Source organism: Narcine bancroftii, chromosome 1, assembly GCF_036971445.1.
Source record: "Narcine bancroftii isolate sNarBan1 chromosome 1, sNarBan1.hap1, whole genome shotgun sequence".
NCBI classification, from domain to species: Eukaryota; Metazoa; Chordata; class Chondrichthyes; order Torpediniformes; family Narcinidae; genus Narcine; species Narcine bancroftii.
Window position 1 is genome coordinate 122,688,911 of NC_091469.1, and position 12,321 is coordinate 122,701,231.

General features: G+C 42.1%; 1 protein-coding gene across 2 annotated transcripts in view; it reads left to right on the forward strand.

Annotated features, from left to right (window-relative positions):
• The first annotated feature begins 3,634 nt into the window (after positions 1–3,634).
• Positions 3,635–12,321, forward strand: part of s100z (S100 calcium binding protein Z) — a 29,098-nt gene continuing 20,411 nt past the window's right edge. Inside the window, exons 1-2 of one of the 2 annotated variants that reach the window (XM_069937920.1) lie at positions 3,635–3,723; positions 4,187–4,339. In XM_069937920.1, the coding sequence (XP_069794021.1) occupies positions 4,199–4,339 (141 nt within the window). In that variant the 5' untranslated portion in view covers positions 3,635–3,723; positions 4,187–4,198. Of the gene's footprint in view, positions 3,724–4,006; positions 4,085–4,186; positions 4,340–12,321 lie in introns of those variants that run through there. The other variant, XM_069937909.1, reaches the window with a different exon arrangement.

The following is a 12,321-nucleotide window of genomic DNA, read 5'->3' on the forward strand; positions in this document are numbered from 1 at the left end:
ATATGAACTTACTCTACGACAATCTCATCGGCTCCCTACCTCTCACCTATTACCTTTCCTTTTTCTTACATCTCTGTTCCTTATCTCTTAAGTTTTTAAAATGTCCCCATTGTACCAGCCTCCAACGCCTCTAGCCCAAGCAATGCCTTCAAGGCACGCGCCCATTCTCTGCAAAATAACTTACCTCTGACATCTTCCCTAAAGTTTCCTCCACTTCTCCTTAAAAAGATCCCCTCTGGTTCATTTGCTCCAGAAAATATGGTAAATCTCCCCTGTGCGTCCTCTCCGCAGCTTCCACATCCTTTCTGTAATGAGGTGACCAGAAGTGAATATAATTCCAATTGCAGTCTAATTGTTTTTCTCATAACAAATACTGCCAGACCTACTGATTTTTTCCTAATATCTTCTTGTTTTCCGTATGCATTTGACAAGCATCGGGCTGATGAGGGCAGTCAAATAGTTAATGAGAGCAGGGACATGACATGAATCTCAGTGAAAAGCTGAGATGGAAGTAATGAGAAGGTACAACTTGTTTTACAGTTCAAGCTGTATTAGAATATTTACATGACTAAAGAAGTTTGAAATAGATGGACTGGGAGGCTTTCTATTAGCAGATCTTTCACAACATGCATCAATCAAATTGTATGTTTAGAAAATCTTAAAATGCACTGTCACTTTTCCAACAAAACCAAACCCTGGTGCAGTAGGACACAGCAAAGCTTCACCCGCAGATGAATTCAATGCCTTCCATGCCCAATTTGACCACCAGAACAAGGAAGAGCCACTGCATTCACCCATGTCCCCTGATGATCCTCTACTGACGCGAGGCTGCCTTCAGAAGAGTGAATCCGAGGAAAACATCCTGTCCGGATAGAGTACCCAGCTAAATACTTAAAACCTGCGCTGACCAACTTGCCAATGTATTCATGGATATCTTTAACATCTCACTCTGGAAGATTATGGTAGCCAGTCTAAATGAGTACCAACCAACAGCACTTACATCCACAGTGATGAAGTGTTTTTCGAGGCTGTTGTTGAAGCATATCAGTTCTTGTCTGAGTGGTGGCATAGATCCATTCCAATTTGCCTACCGCATCTACAGGCCTACAGTGGATGCCATCTCACCGGCTCTAAACAAAGCCCTGGAATATCTGGACAACAAAGACACAAACATCAGAATGCTCTTTATCAACTACAGTTCAGCATTCACCACCATCGACCCCTCAAAACTAATTAGCAAACTCAAAGACCTGGCCCTGTAATTAGATCCTGGATTTCCTCACCTCCAGAGCCCAATCCCTGAGGATTGGCAAGAACATTTCATCCACAATTTCCATCGGACTGGAGCACCACAGGGCTGCAAACCTAGCTCCCTGCTCTACTTGCTTTACACCAATGACAGTGTGGCTCGGTACTACAATAACTCCATCTACAAATTTGATATTGATACCACTGTTGCAGGTTGTATAAAAGGGGCAGTGAGAGCATACAGGAGGGAGATTGAAAACTTGCCTGTAACAACAACCTCAGACACAATGTTAGCAAAACCAAGATGCTGATTGTGAACTTTAGGAGAGGAAAATCAGAGGTGAATAATCTAGTGAAAATTGGGGATCAGAGGTTGAGAGAATGAGTGAATTTTAATTTTGGGGAGTCACTATCTCAAAGGACCTTTCCTGGGCCCAACACACGAATGTCATTCTGAAGAAAGCACATCAGTGGCTCTACTTTCTCAGCAGTTTGCAGAGATTTTGTATGACATTGAAAAACTTGGCAAAATTCTACAGATGTGTGAGTTGCCATGATAAATCCATGGAGTATCCCAATCTATTGCTGCTTAAATATGTTTATTTTCTGAGGTGATGTAACTGAATATATCTGATTTTTGCCCTCCATAAATATGTAAATCCTCACATTCGTGCTACTGCCTGAAGAGGGCGCACAAAATCAGTGAACCGGTGCGGACTCGAAAGGCCAACATGGCCTGTTTCCGCTCCGTAAATGGTTATATGGTTTAGTGAAAAGTATATTGACTGGCTACATCATGTACTGTAATGTTAAGGGCATGAATTCAATATCATCAGGGCATTGAACTCTCGCACACGGACCATCTGAACTCCAATACGCGAAGTGCGTATGCGTGCACCAAAGATTCGCACATGTGCACAGGCATCAAGATGTCAGGGAGACTGACTAACATTTTGACTCTTACATGCCCTGTATCCCTGTTATAATCTGTCAAATACAATGTTTGATTAAAAAGTTTGTTTTAAGACTTCAGTACTCCATGCATGTGGGCAAAATTCCGACTTGTGTCCATCTTGAGATAACGACTGATCTTTCAGTCTCAATTGTGGGAGTATCTGTACATATCTTTTCTTGAGTACACTTTTTTGCACAACTGATAACTGATAACCAGAAATTCTACCTGGTCCGTAGAAAAAAAGAATCTTAGGGTTATGTGATATTATGTTCTCCGACAATGAATCTGAACTTTGAATTTTAAATGACAAATATAACTGCTTATTCGGTCACCAGCTCTGGCAATGTTATCATTAGTGCGGCTGGGTGATGTGAGCACTTAATGCCAACTGTTACTTAGATTTCAGATTTATTGTCAGAGTACAAAGATGAAATCACTTCCATCCCTGAGATTATGTAGATGGTGTTATTGTTGAACCAAGCCACACAGTCGTAAGTGTAAAGAGTGTAGAGTCATGGGCTAAAAACACAGCCCAGTGATGCTCTGGTACTGATGGAGATGGTAGAGGAGATGTTCTTACTGATTGTGGTCTGTGTTTGAACTAAGGGCTAATTACACATTCCTGAGGTTAATCTGAGTTGTTGTCGACTCTGGAACAACTTCTTTTAAGATGGATCTTAAAAATCCTTTTTTGATTATGCTTTTTCTTAACAGATTAATTGTCAAACTGTGTTTGATAACCCTCCTGTGAAGCACCTTACTATGTTGAATTAATGATTTACTTCCTACTGATTTACAATGCTTCAAATCTGCAAGCTGCCTTATTGCCAACTCCCGATGAGGTGTGTCTCAGAGAGCAAAGGGAGCTTTGGAGAGGAAATGAGGGCAGTGTTTAATGAACAGGCTATTTCAGAATACATCTTTGGATGTATCAATGTCCCAGAGAGGGACAGAACGGAAGGGGGAAAAAAAGTACAACCAACAGGGGATTAAGACACCTGCCGCAGGAGTGAATTGGAACAATAACAAACACCGAGAACTTGATCCAATCGCAGTCGTCTGGGAAAAGTAGTGGCTTCCTAAAGTGTGAATTATATTCTGAAGGAATAGCGTGACCAGCCAAACTATCGCAATTAGCCAAGTGGGGCTCGATTTTTGAAATTAGGTGAAGTGTTTTTGTGTATGATTCCGCTTCACAAAGGGCAGCTGGAGAACAGCTCCCCTGAACACACCAGCTGCACACAGACAGGATGTCGCTTCCAGGTGACCCTCACGCGTGTGACATCCCTGAACACCGAGAGTAAACGAGCACTTAATTCAGTGCCTTGGGAAGGCTGTTGTTTTTTTGTTTCTGGAATCCCGCCCACCAAACTTTCTTTCAGTAAAAATCTTATTACTGGTTGATGCACTGGTCGAATAGGTGTGTTTAAAATGACAATTCCGCTATAAAATCTGCTGAGAATTACCAGTTCGCCCAGTGCCTATCACCGACTTGATTCTTGTTGCCTTTCCTCCATAAGGTAATCATGCCCTTGCTTAGTTTTCTGGTTTATTTGACATCTTCCAGTTGCTTTAATGCATTTAGATGAATCTATTTGGGGGAAATAATTTTCTGGTGGCAGTTATTGATTGAGTGGCAACCCAAACGTTAGCTGTGCTCCATAAAGTATACTGTTTGACTTGCTGAGTTTCTCCACCTTTGTGTTTTGACTTCAACCACGGTGTCTGCAGACTTTCGTGTTGTAGCATTGATTGAGTGACAGTGTGGTCACTTTTCACGTAAGTTGTTACTGCTGGTGGTGATATAGACTGGTTTCCTATTGCGTCTGCTGGATTTAACCTGGCGATAACGGGACATCCTTGATGGCAACCCGCCAGTGCGTAAGTAGCATTTAACCTGATAACTTTGTTGTTATATCCTCCTTGTCTGAGAAAGTAGAAAGCTGCGCTGTGCTTAGGTTTGGACTTTGCATTGTTCCCCAGACCCCTGCCACCATGCCGTCCCAGTTAGAAGGTGCCATGGACACGTTGATCCGCGTCTTCCACAATTACTCCGGCAAGGAGGGGGACAAGTACAAACTCAACAAGGGCGAACTGAAGGACCTTCTTCAAAACGAGCTGGAACATTTCCTGGCGGTAAGGACAACGTACAACGAAGGGGAAAGGGCAGATTGAATCTCACCACTCTCTTCTCTTTGGACTGGGGGGGGGGGGGGGGGTCTTCGATCTGAAATCTTTTTTAACCCTCTTTCCAGAGATCCTGCCTGATCCTCTGGGTTTCTGGCATTTTATGTTTTTATTGATCATTATACAGCCTATTTTAATACTTTCTCTATTAACAAGACATAACTTTCCCCCATGCCCCCACCCCGACTTCAATCAGGAAAATTACGTTAGACAATATCTGTTCACTATTGAAACATTTTCCTTTTCCATTTCGCCTCCCACCAGGATTTGTGGCAATTAGTGGATGGTCCAGTGATCATAAACAGATATAAAAATTTGGACAAAAATTCATATGGATTGGGGATTTTATTTTGTACAGAGTCGTCATGTTTTGCAACTTACTGGCTGGAGGGGCAGTAGAATGGGAATCAATCGGGGCGAGTTAGATGACACACGTCTGTGCGGAAGGAGGAGGGGAATGGAACAGATGGATGATGAGGAGCAGGCACACATCTGATAGGCTGAATGACCTGCGCTGTAGCAATTCCTTAATGAATTGTTGTTCCAAGTGTGGTCTAACGAAGGTCTTATATTTCTGCAACATTACCTCATGGCTCTTGTATTCTGCTTTCAAATTTGACCGACCGAAATAAACCGCATCATTTCACACTTTCTGGAACTTCTCAGCCCAGCTGTGGATCCTATCGACATTGCTCGGGAAACTTCTAGACTCTCCGCAACGCCACCAACCTTGGTGTCATCTGCTATTCTTCCATTTCATCCAGGTCATATATAAAAATCACAAAGAGCAGGGGTCCCATAACAGATCCATATGGAACACCACTGGCCCACCCTCCAATCAGAATATAATATATCTACAACCACCCTCTGCCTTGTCTGGCCCAGCTAATTCTATATCCAAAAAGCAAGACCACCTTGATTCCATGCCTTCTTAATTTCTGAATGAGCCTTGCTTGGGGAAATTTATCAAATGCCTTACTGAAATCTATATTCACTACAGCCATTACTCTTCCTTCATCATTATGCTTTGTTTGATCCTCAAAGAGTTCAAGCAGGCTCGTGAAACACAATCTTCCCCTGACAAAGCCATGCTTATTATCCCTTATTATACCTCTCCAAATGCTTATGAAAACCTTTCTCTCAGGATCTTCTCCAACAGCTTTCCCACCACTGAAGTAATACTCACTGGTCTATAATTTTGTGGGTTACCTCAACTCCCTTTCTTGAACAAGGGAACAACATTTGCAACCCTCCACTATTCCTGTCTCTCGTGACAATGTGAAGATCTTCACCAGTGGCTCAGCAATCTCCTCCCTCACTTCCCACAGCAGCCTCGGATAAATCTCATCATGTGTTGGCAATTTATATAATTCAAGCTTTTCAAAAGCATCCTCTTTCTTAACATCAATATGATAAAGTATTTCAGACTGCTTTAAGTCATCCTTAAGGATCTTTTATGAAAAATGGTATGTGCCTGTGTTGGCAAAATGCTACACAACTCTGTATAAATTTAAATGCAGGTGATAAAGATTCAGTTTGGCACAGCTGACAGCTTCATCTCCACTGAAGAGATTTTCATAAATTGACAATGTCCCAAAGAGGAGAGACTCAATAATCAAGCTTATTTGCACACATCATAGTTCAGACTACAGGCACTTTCAGGTGGCCAAATGACCTGCTTGTAAAGCCACATATTTTGGCAAAATGCACCTGTGGGAAGGCCACGTAAATGTGCAGGAGTTTGGTAACCCTCCTCCGAGAGGGATAATCCCTGCAGTACAGTGGCCTCCCCAACCATCTGAATGCAGCCACCTAAAAGCGCCTGATAGCTCCTCTCCCAGTCCCAACACTGTCGGGTGGCCAGCTCGGGCTGTCAGCATGGGATGTCCCCACATTGATCCTGCTGCCCTGCTCTCTCCTCACTCATGAAATCAGTCCCCACACTGTCAGGCAGCCAGCGTGGGCTGTTCCCACACTGTCGGGACTGATTTTGGGAGTGGGGAGAAGGGGGGGCTGGAGCAGCCGGCGGGGGAGAAGGGGGCTGGCTGAAACAATGCTGGTATCCAACTCGAGTGCCTCCTTCTCCCCCGTCGGCCGCTCCAGCCACCGTACTCACCCGCTGGCCGCTCCAGCCTCCTCCCCCGCTGGCTGTTCCAGGTTTGTGAGTGGGGAGAAAGCAGGGCAGCGGGATCAGTGCGGGGACATCCCCGCGCTGACAGCCCGCGCCGGCCGCCTCACAGTGTGGGGACTGAATTCGTGAGTGGGAAGAGAGTGGGGTGCTGCTAGCCCACGCTGGCTGTCTCAGCTGACAGCCAGCCATCCTAAATTGACAGCCCAAGGGACAGGAGCCAGAATGCACTCAGATGCCCATCCTGGCGCAGCTGTCCTTTTAGGTAGCCAGTGCTGCGCTTTCAACGCTGCCACCTGAAGTGCAATTTAAAGAGCCACTTCTGCTTCTTTAGGCGCATTCTTCGCATAGAATGCACTTGAAAAAGCCTTATTAGTCTCAGATGTTCACTGGGTAGCTCTTTTTTGACCAGCATAGATGTAATGACCTCACACTGTATCAAAATGTTCCATCGTTTCATGGTAGAATTAAGAATTTTATACCCAACAAGATCAGAATAGTGAATAATCCAAAGAAGTATTTGTCATTTGGATTGCTTTCTGTACTTAAAACAAAACAGTTGATGTTAATGGTAGGGGATAAAATATTTTCCATTACAAGTTGCTTGTGTAGGCATCAAGTACTCCTGAGTCAAGCACAGTAAAAATCAAACATAGCATAAACCCCAGTAATGTATTTTATCTCTGACCTCCCAAGAGCACTTTCTGATGTACCAGAATAGCAAATCCAGCATTTTTTTCCACCAGGCGTCATGTTTGAACAACATTGGTGATTAACGGGCTTCATTGGAACATTAATTCTTGGAGGAATTTTTGTTTAATCACAAGAGAAATAATGCAGATTTTTTGAACCCCTCAATAATTACGAAATATGCTTAGAAACTATTAGGTGTTTCGCATGAAATGTGCAGGGCAAGTGGCATTACAAGGATCAAATTCAAGTTTTTTATCATGTGATTAGACATATACAATCCGACGGAACAGCATCTCTCTAGATCAAAGTGCGCACACAACACAAAACACAGTACATAAAAATCATGTAATTAATCAAAATAAATATTTGGGATAATTGTCACGATTTCAAGAATCTGTTCATCAGTCTCACAGCCTGTGGGAAGAAGCTCTTCCCCAGCTTGGCAGTCCTGATTTTTCTGCTCCTGTATCTTCTTCTTGATGGTAAGTGGATGGTAGTTGGCTGACTGCCAATCCAATCATATTGGACACCCTAAGATATATTTTTATTACAGATACATTTAATAATTTTGACATGTATCAAATTTACCTGAAGTGTCATATCTGGAGATTTGTCTTTTTTTTTTTAACAAGTCTCTCATGGGTAGAAATTAGCATTTAGAGTTGGATTTGGTTTTCTAACCATGCAAACATTTTATGAAGTTGTATAAAGGCTTGCAGCCATATGAGCCAGCCAAGCTACACAATATCTTTTTTTATCAAATCACAGAAACCAACATTTCCATTTAGGATACAGAACATCGAACACGACAGCACAATACAGGCCCTTCAGTCCTCAATGTTGTGCCGACTTATATATTCCTACCTTGTAACCCTTTTATTTTTCTTTTATCAATGTGCCTGAAATAAAAGTTATAAAAGCATAACATTTATGATAATGTTGGAGTCATCACTAAATTGTAATATTTCTTAATTAAACCGAGGATCTAAATGCCTCGACCATTCTCAAACCCAAGGCCTTGTATGTGATTTTTGTTTTCTTTGTACTCAGGTCATGCAGTTGAACATGTGTTAGGTGTCCAAGTTCCCTGTACATCAGTGAACTACTCTGTAGCCCAGGTTACCAGAAATTCTCAGTTAATCAAACCACACTTTATATGTGTTGTTCTGATAAATCTCCCTTATGCATCACAGCTGGATCTAAGCATCTCTCCATACTCCTAAATTCTAGGATTGAACAAAAATTGTTGGAGATTATCTATTTAGGCAATATACTAGCTACAAAACCTATTTTTGAATCCAGATGAGGACAAGGGGATGCAATAATGTGGGTTAATTAGGGAACGAGGGCTAAGATGGAGCAGAAATAAAAGCTATGGTTTTATATCCCTACTTGCAACTATTTAGGGCAGCACGGTCAGAACTGGACCTGCTGTTGGACGGTGAACCAAAGGATGGATGGGCAATGATCCCTTATGTAACAAAAGATGTTGCTCCTAAGCACAGCTGTTCAAATTTTTAAACATACAACGGGCCATTTCGATCCACGCAACCCAATTTACATCCAATTAAACTGCACCCCCATTCGATTGGTGGGAGGAGACCGGAGCTCCTGGGGAAAACTCAATGCAGGCATGAGGCGGCTAAAGGCAGAGAATTCAGAGTGGGAGTGGAATTCCGAACCAAAGTAACAGGCAACTAAAAGTTTAGCTTATCCTTGTGGACAGGTTTTATGCAGGAATTATGAGTTATGGAATTATGTGGATATATGAGGGATTAATAAGAAACCAGTCTCCACCAAACTTGTTCCAATGTATATTTATAGCATTTGCCAGTTTTGAAATGAAAAGAACAGCTTTGGATTACTTTTGGCCCATAGCAGGGGGCCACAATGAGATTTTTTTAAAAATTTAGACGTACAGCACGGTATCAGGCCATTTTGGCCCATGAGACCATGCCACCCAATTTACACCAATTAACCTATAACCCCCCAGTACATTTCGAATGGTGGGAGTAAACCGGAGCCCCTGAGGAAAACCCATGCAGATATGGGTAGAACATAAAAACTCCTTACAGACAGGATGGGAATTGAACCCCAGTCCTAATCGCTGGCGCTGTAAAGGCATTGCACTAATTGTTATGCCAAACATGCTGCCCACTACACCAAGCATGTATGGGTATGGAGAACCAACTAATTTTTTTTGTTAATTTTTAAAAAATATGCCAAGTTGCATATAATGGGTCAGGTGAAGAACTGTTGATTTATGCTACAGATCAAATCTGATTTCTCACTTATTTCTGTGTTCTATGTTCAGGGGCAGCATGCTTAACCTAGCAGTTAGCATAGTGGTTAGAATGGCTGGGGTTCGAATCTGGCTGGTCTGTAAGGAGTTTGTTCATTCTCCCTGTTTCTGAGTGGATTTCCTCCAGGTGTTTCAGTTTCCTCCCACTCTTGGAGGTTGTGGGTCACTTGGGTGTAATTGGTCAGCATAGGCTCGTGGGCTGGAATGGTCTATTATTATGCTGTATGCCTCAATTTATAATTTAAATTTAATTTAAAATTCAATTTTAATTTTTTTAAACAATAAAAGATTATAAATCTCCAGGTAAAGTATTGTGACCTATTGTTACGGAGTCCAGAGGACCCCAAACACCAGCAGCAATAGATATGCACCACAACACAGGATCACTTAAACAAAAGTAGTTTTTAATTATAATTGAACAAGAAAACAGAATTAAACTTTAACTTATTACTTAACCTATTTCATCCCCCCTGTAATACCAAGCGCCTGTAATGTGTATTTAAGAACAGAAAAGTTCTTTGGATCACAGTCCAATTTCACTGGTTGCAGGCAATTCTCGTTCTGAGCACACAAGTTAGCATTAACAAAATTCACCAGGCTTTGGTGCTTAACAGACAAATAGTTACCACTCAGGAGGGTTCTTGTTGGTTTTCAGAGAGAGATTCCTTTTCTAAGACATGCGCAACTGATTCCTTCTCAATCAGTCTTGCTGACGGAACTTTCCCCCTTCAGGCTTCTCCAGATGATCCTCTTTCTTTCAGGTCACCTTTCACACCACCAGTCTTCTCCTTTGATCAGGTAGCCTTCCAAAGTTTGCCAGCTTGTCCCTCTGGAACTGATTTCTATGTCTCTCCTCTCTGTTTCACTCCCTCCCTCTCTGAGAGCAAAACTGTTCTGCCTGCAAAATTTACATGCTTTCCCAGGCAAGCTGCTGTTGATACTATGTTGCCTCTTGCAAAAAGCACTCTCCAAAAGTCCTGCAAATCTTCTGTGTTTTAAAATGTGTGTGTGCAAGCTGCTCTAGCAATTCCTCCCAAACCACCTCTAAATACTCTGCCCACATCTAAAATGATTCAATATAGGGACAAAACAAAAAGAATTGAAATATAGAGTGAGAATACTTTTAAAAGGCATGGTGATAGAAATAAGAGCAATAAAATATATGAAACAAAATTCATAAGTACTGTCGTTGTAACAGGTTAGATTAGTTGAAAAGAGGATGTTTGAACATCTGCCCAAATGCAGAGAAAATTGAACTTTCCCAAATATCTGGTAGAAGTCGGCAAGAGTACAGAGCTTGTGCCAGGAGTGTGATGATTGGGGACCTTCAGCACAAGGACAATTAGTCCAACTTGGAACGGGTAGACTGACTCTGACTGGTAATCCACCAGCACTTGCCATGAAGTTCCGGTAAAAGTTATGAATTACTGTTTATCCCAGGTCTAGCAGAAAGACGAGAAGCATTTTGATAAGATTCCAATAGCATCAATGGTGTTGGTGGTCAAGAACTGTGAGGTTCCTACTAGCAATACCTTAATAAAGTAGGCTAACAGGAAAGAAGGAACTATGTATACAATAGTACTCCAAAAATTGATTACCTTGTTCAATTCAGTTTCCCTGATGTAAAACATACTGGACTGCAAGGACCCCCCCCCCCCCTCGCTCCCCCCAACTTCTCACTATTTGCTCAAGATTCTGGCATCTGCAGTCCTTGTGCTTCTCTGGGCCTGTATGTGAGTTCAGACAAATATGAATTGGATATATGTATCAGCAAGCTACTTGTTCAAAGGGTAACAAGGATAGCTGTAGTTTTTTACCCTTTGCCAGCTAGGCCCATTCTATGAAGTAATATAAAAAAAACACCCTTATTTTAAAATTCCTATTCCATTTTTCAAATCCCTCCAAGGCCTTCTTTTCATTTCACCAGCTACACCTTTACAACTCTCCGATCTCTATTCCTTTAGTTTTGGCCTCTGGTGCAACCCTGATTTCAATTGCCTCATAATTAACAACTGATAAGACCATAAGACGAAGAGATATAGGAGTAGAAATAGGCTATTCAGCCCATTGAGGTTGCCCTGCTATTCAATCCTGAGCTGATCCATTTTCCCACTCAGCCCCACTGCCTGGTCTTCTCCCCATAACCTTTGATGCCCTGGCTAAACAAGAACCTCTCAATCTCTTCCTTAAGAATACCCAATGACCTGGCCTCCACAACTGTCGGTGACAACAAATTTCTTTCATTTACCACCCTTGATTGAAGAGATTCCTGTTTATCTCTGTTTTAAGTGGACACCTTTCAATCCTGAAGTTATTCCCTCTTGACCTGGACTCACCCACCATGGAAACAACCTTTCTAAATTTATTCTGTGAATGCCTTTCATTCTCCTAAATTCCAACAATTACAGGCCAAGAGGTGTCAAATGTTCCTCATATGATAACCCTTTCATCCCTGGAATAATCCTCATGAATTTCCTTTGAGCCCTCGTCAATGTCAGCTCATCCTGCTAGGACGCCATAAACAGAGCGATCCCACCATCACCAGGAGTGGGTGTTACCAGTTTTCGGGACTTGAGCCATCAATTAACATGTGTGTGAGATGGCTCGCGAGTTCCCTTGGGACCAAGGGCATTGTAAATAATATAAATAGTTCTCTAATTGAAAATAAAAGGGTTTATTCTTTGGATTTGGGGAAACACTGGTGTTTGTTGTTTCTCTCTTGGTCTAACAAGGTAGAAGCTTGTATTCCACACAATGTATGCACAGCACAAACATTTGGCACATTTACAACATTTTGGCGATGAGGTG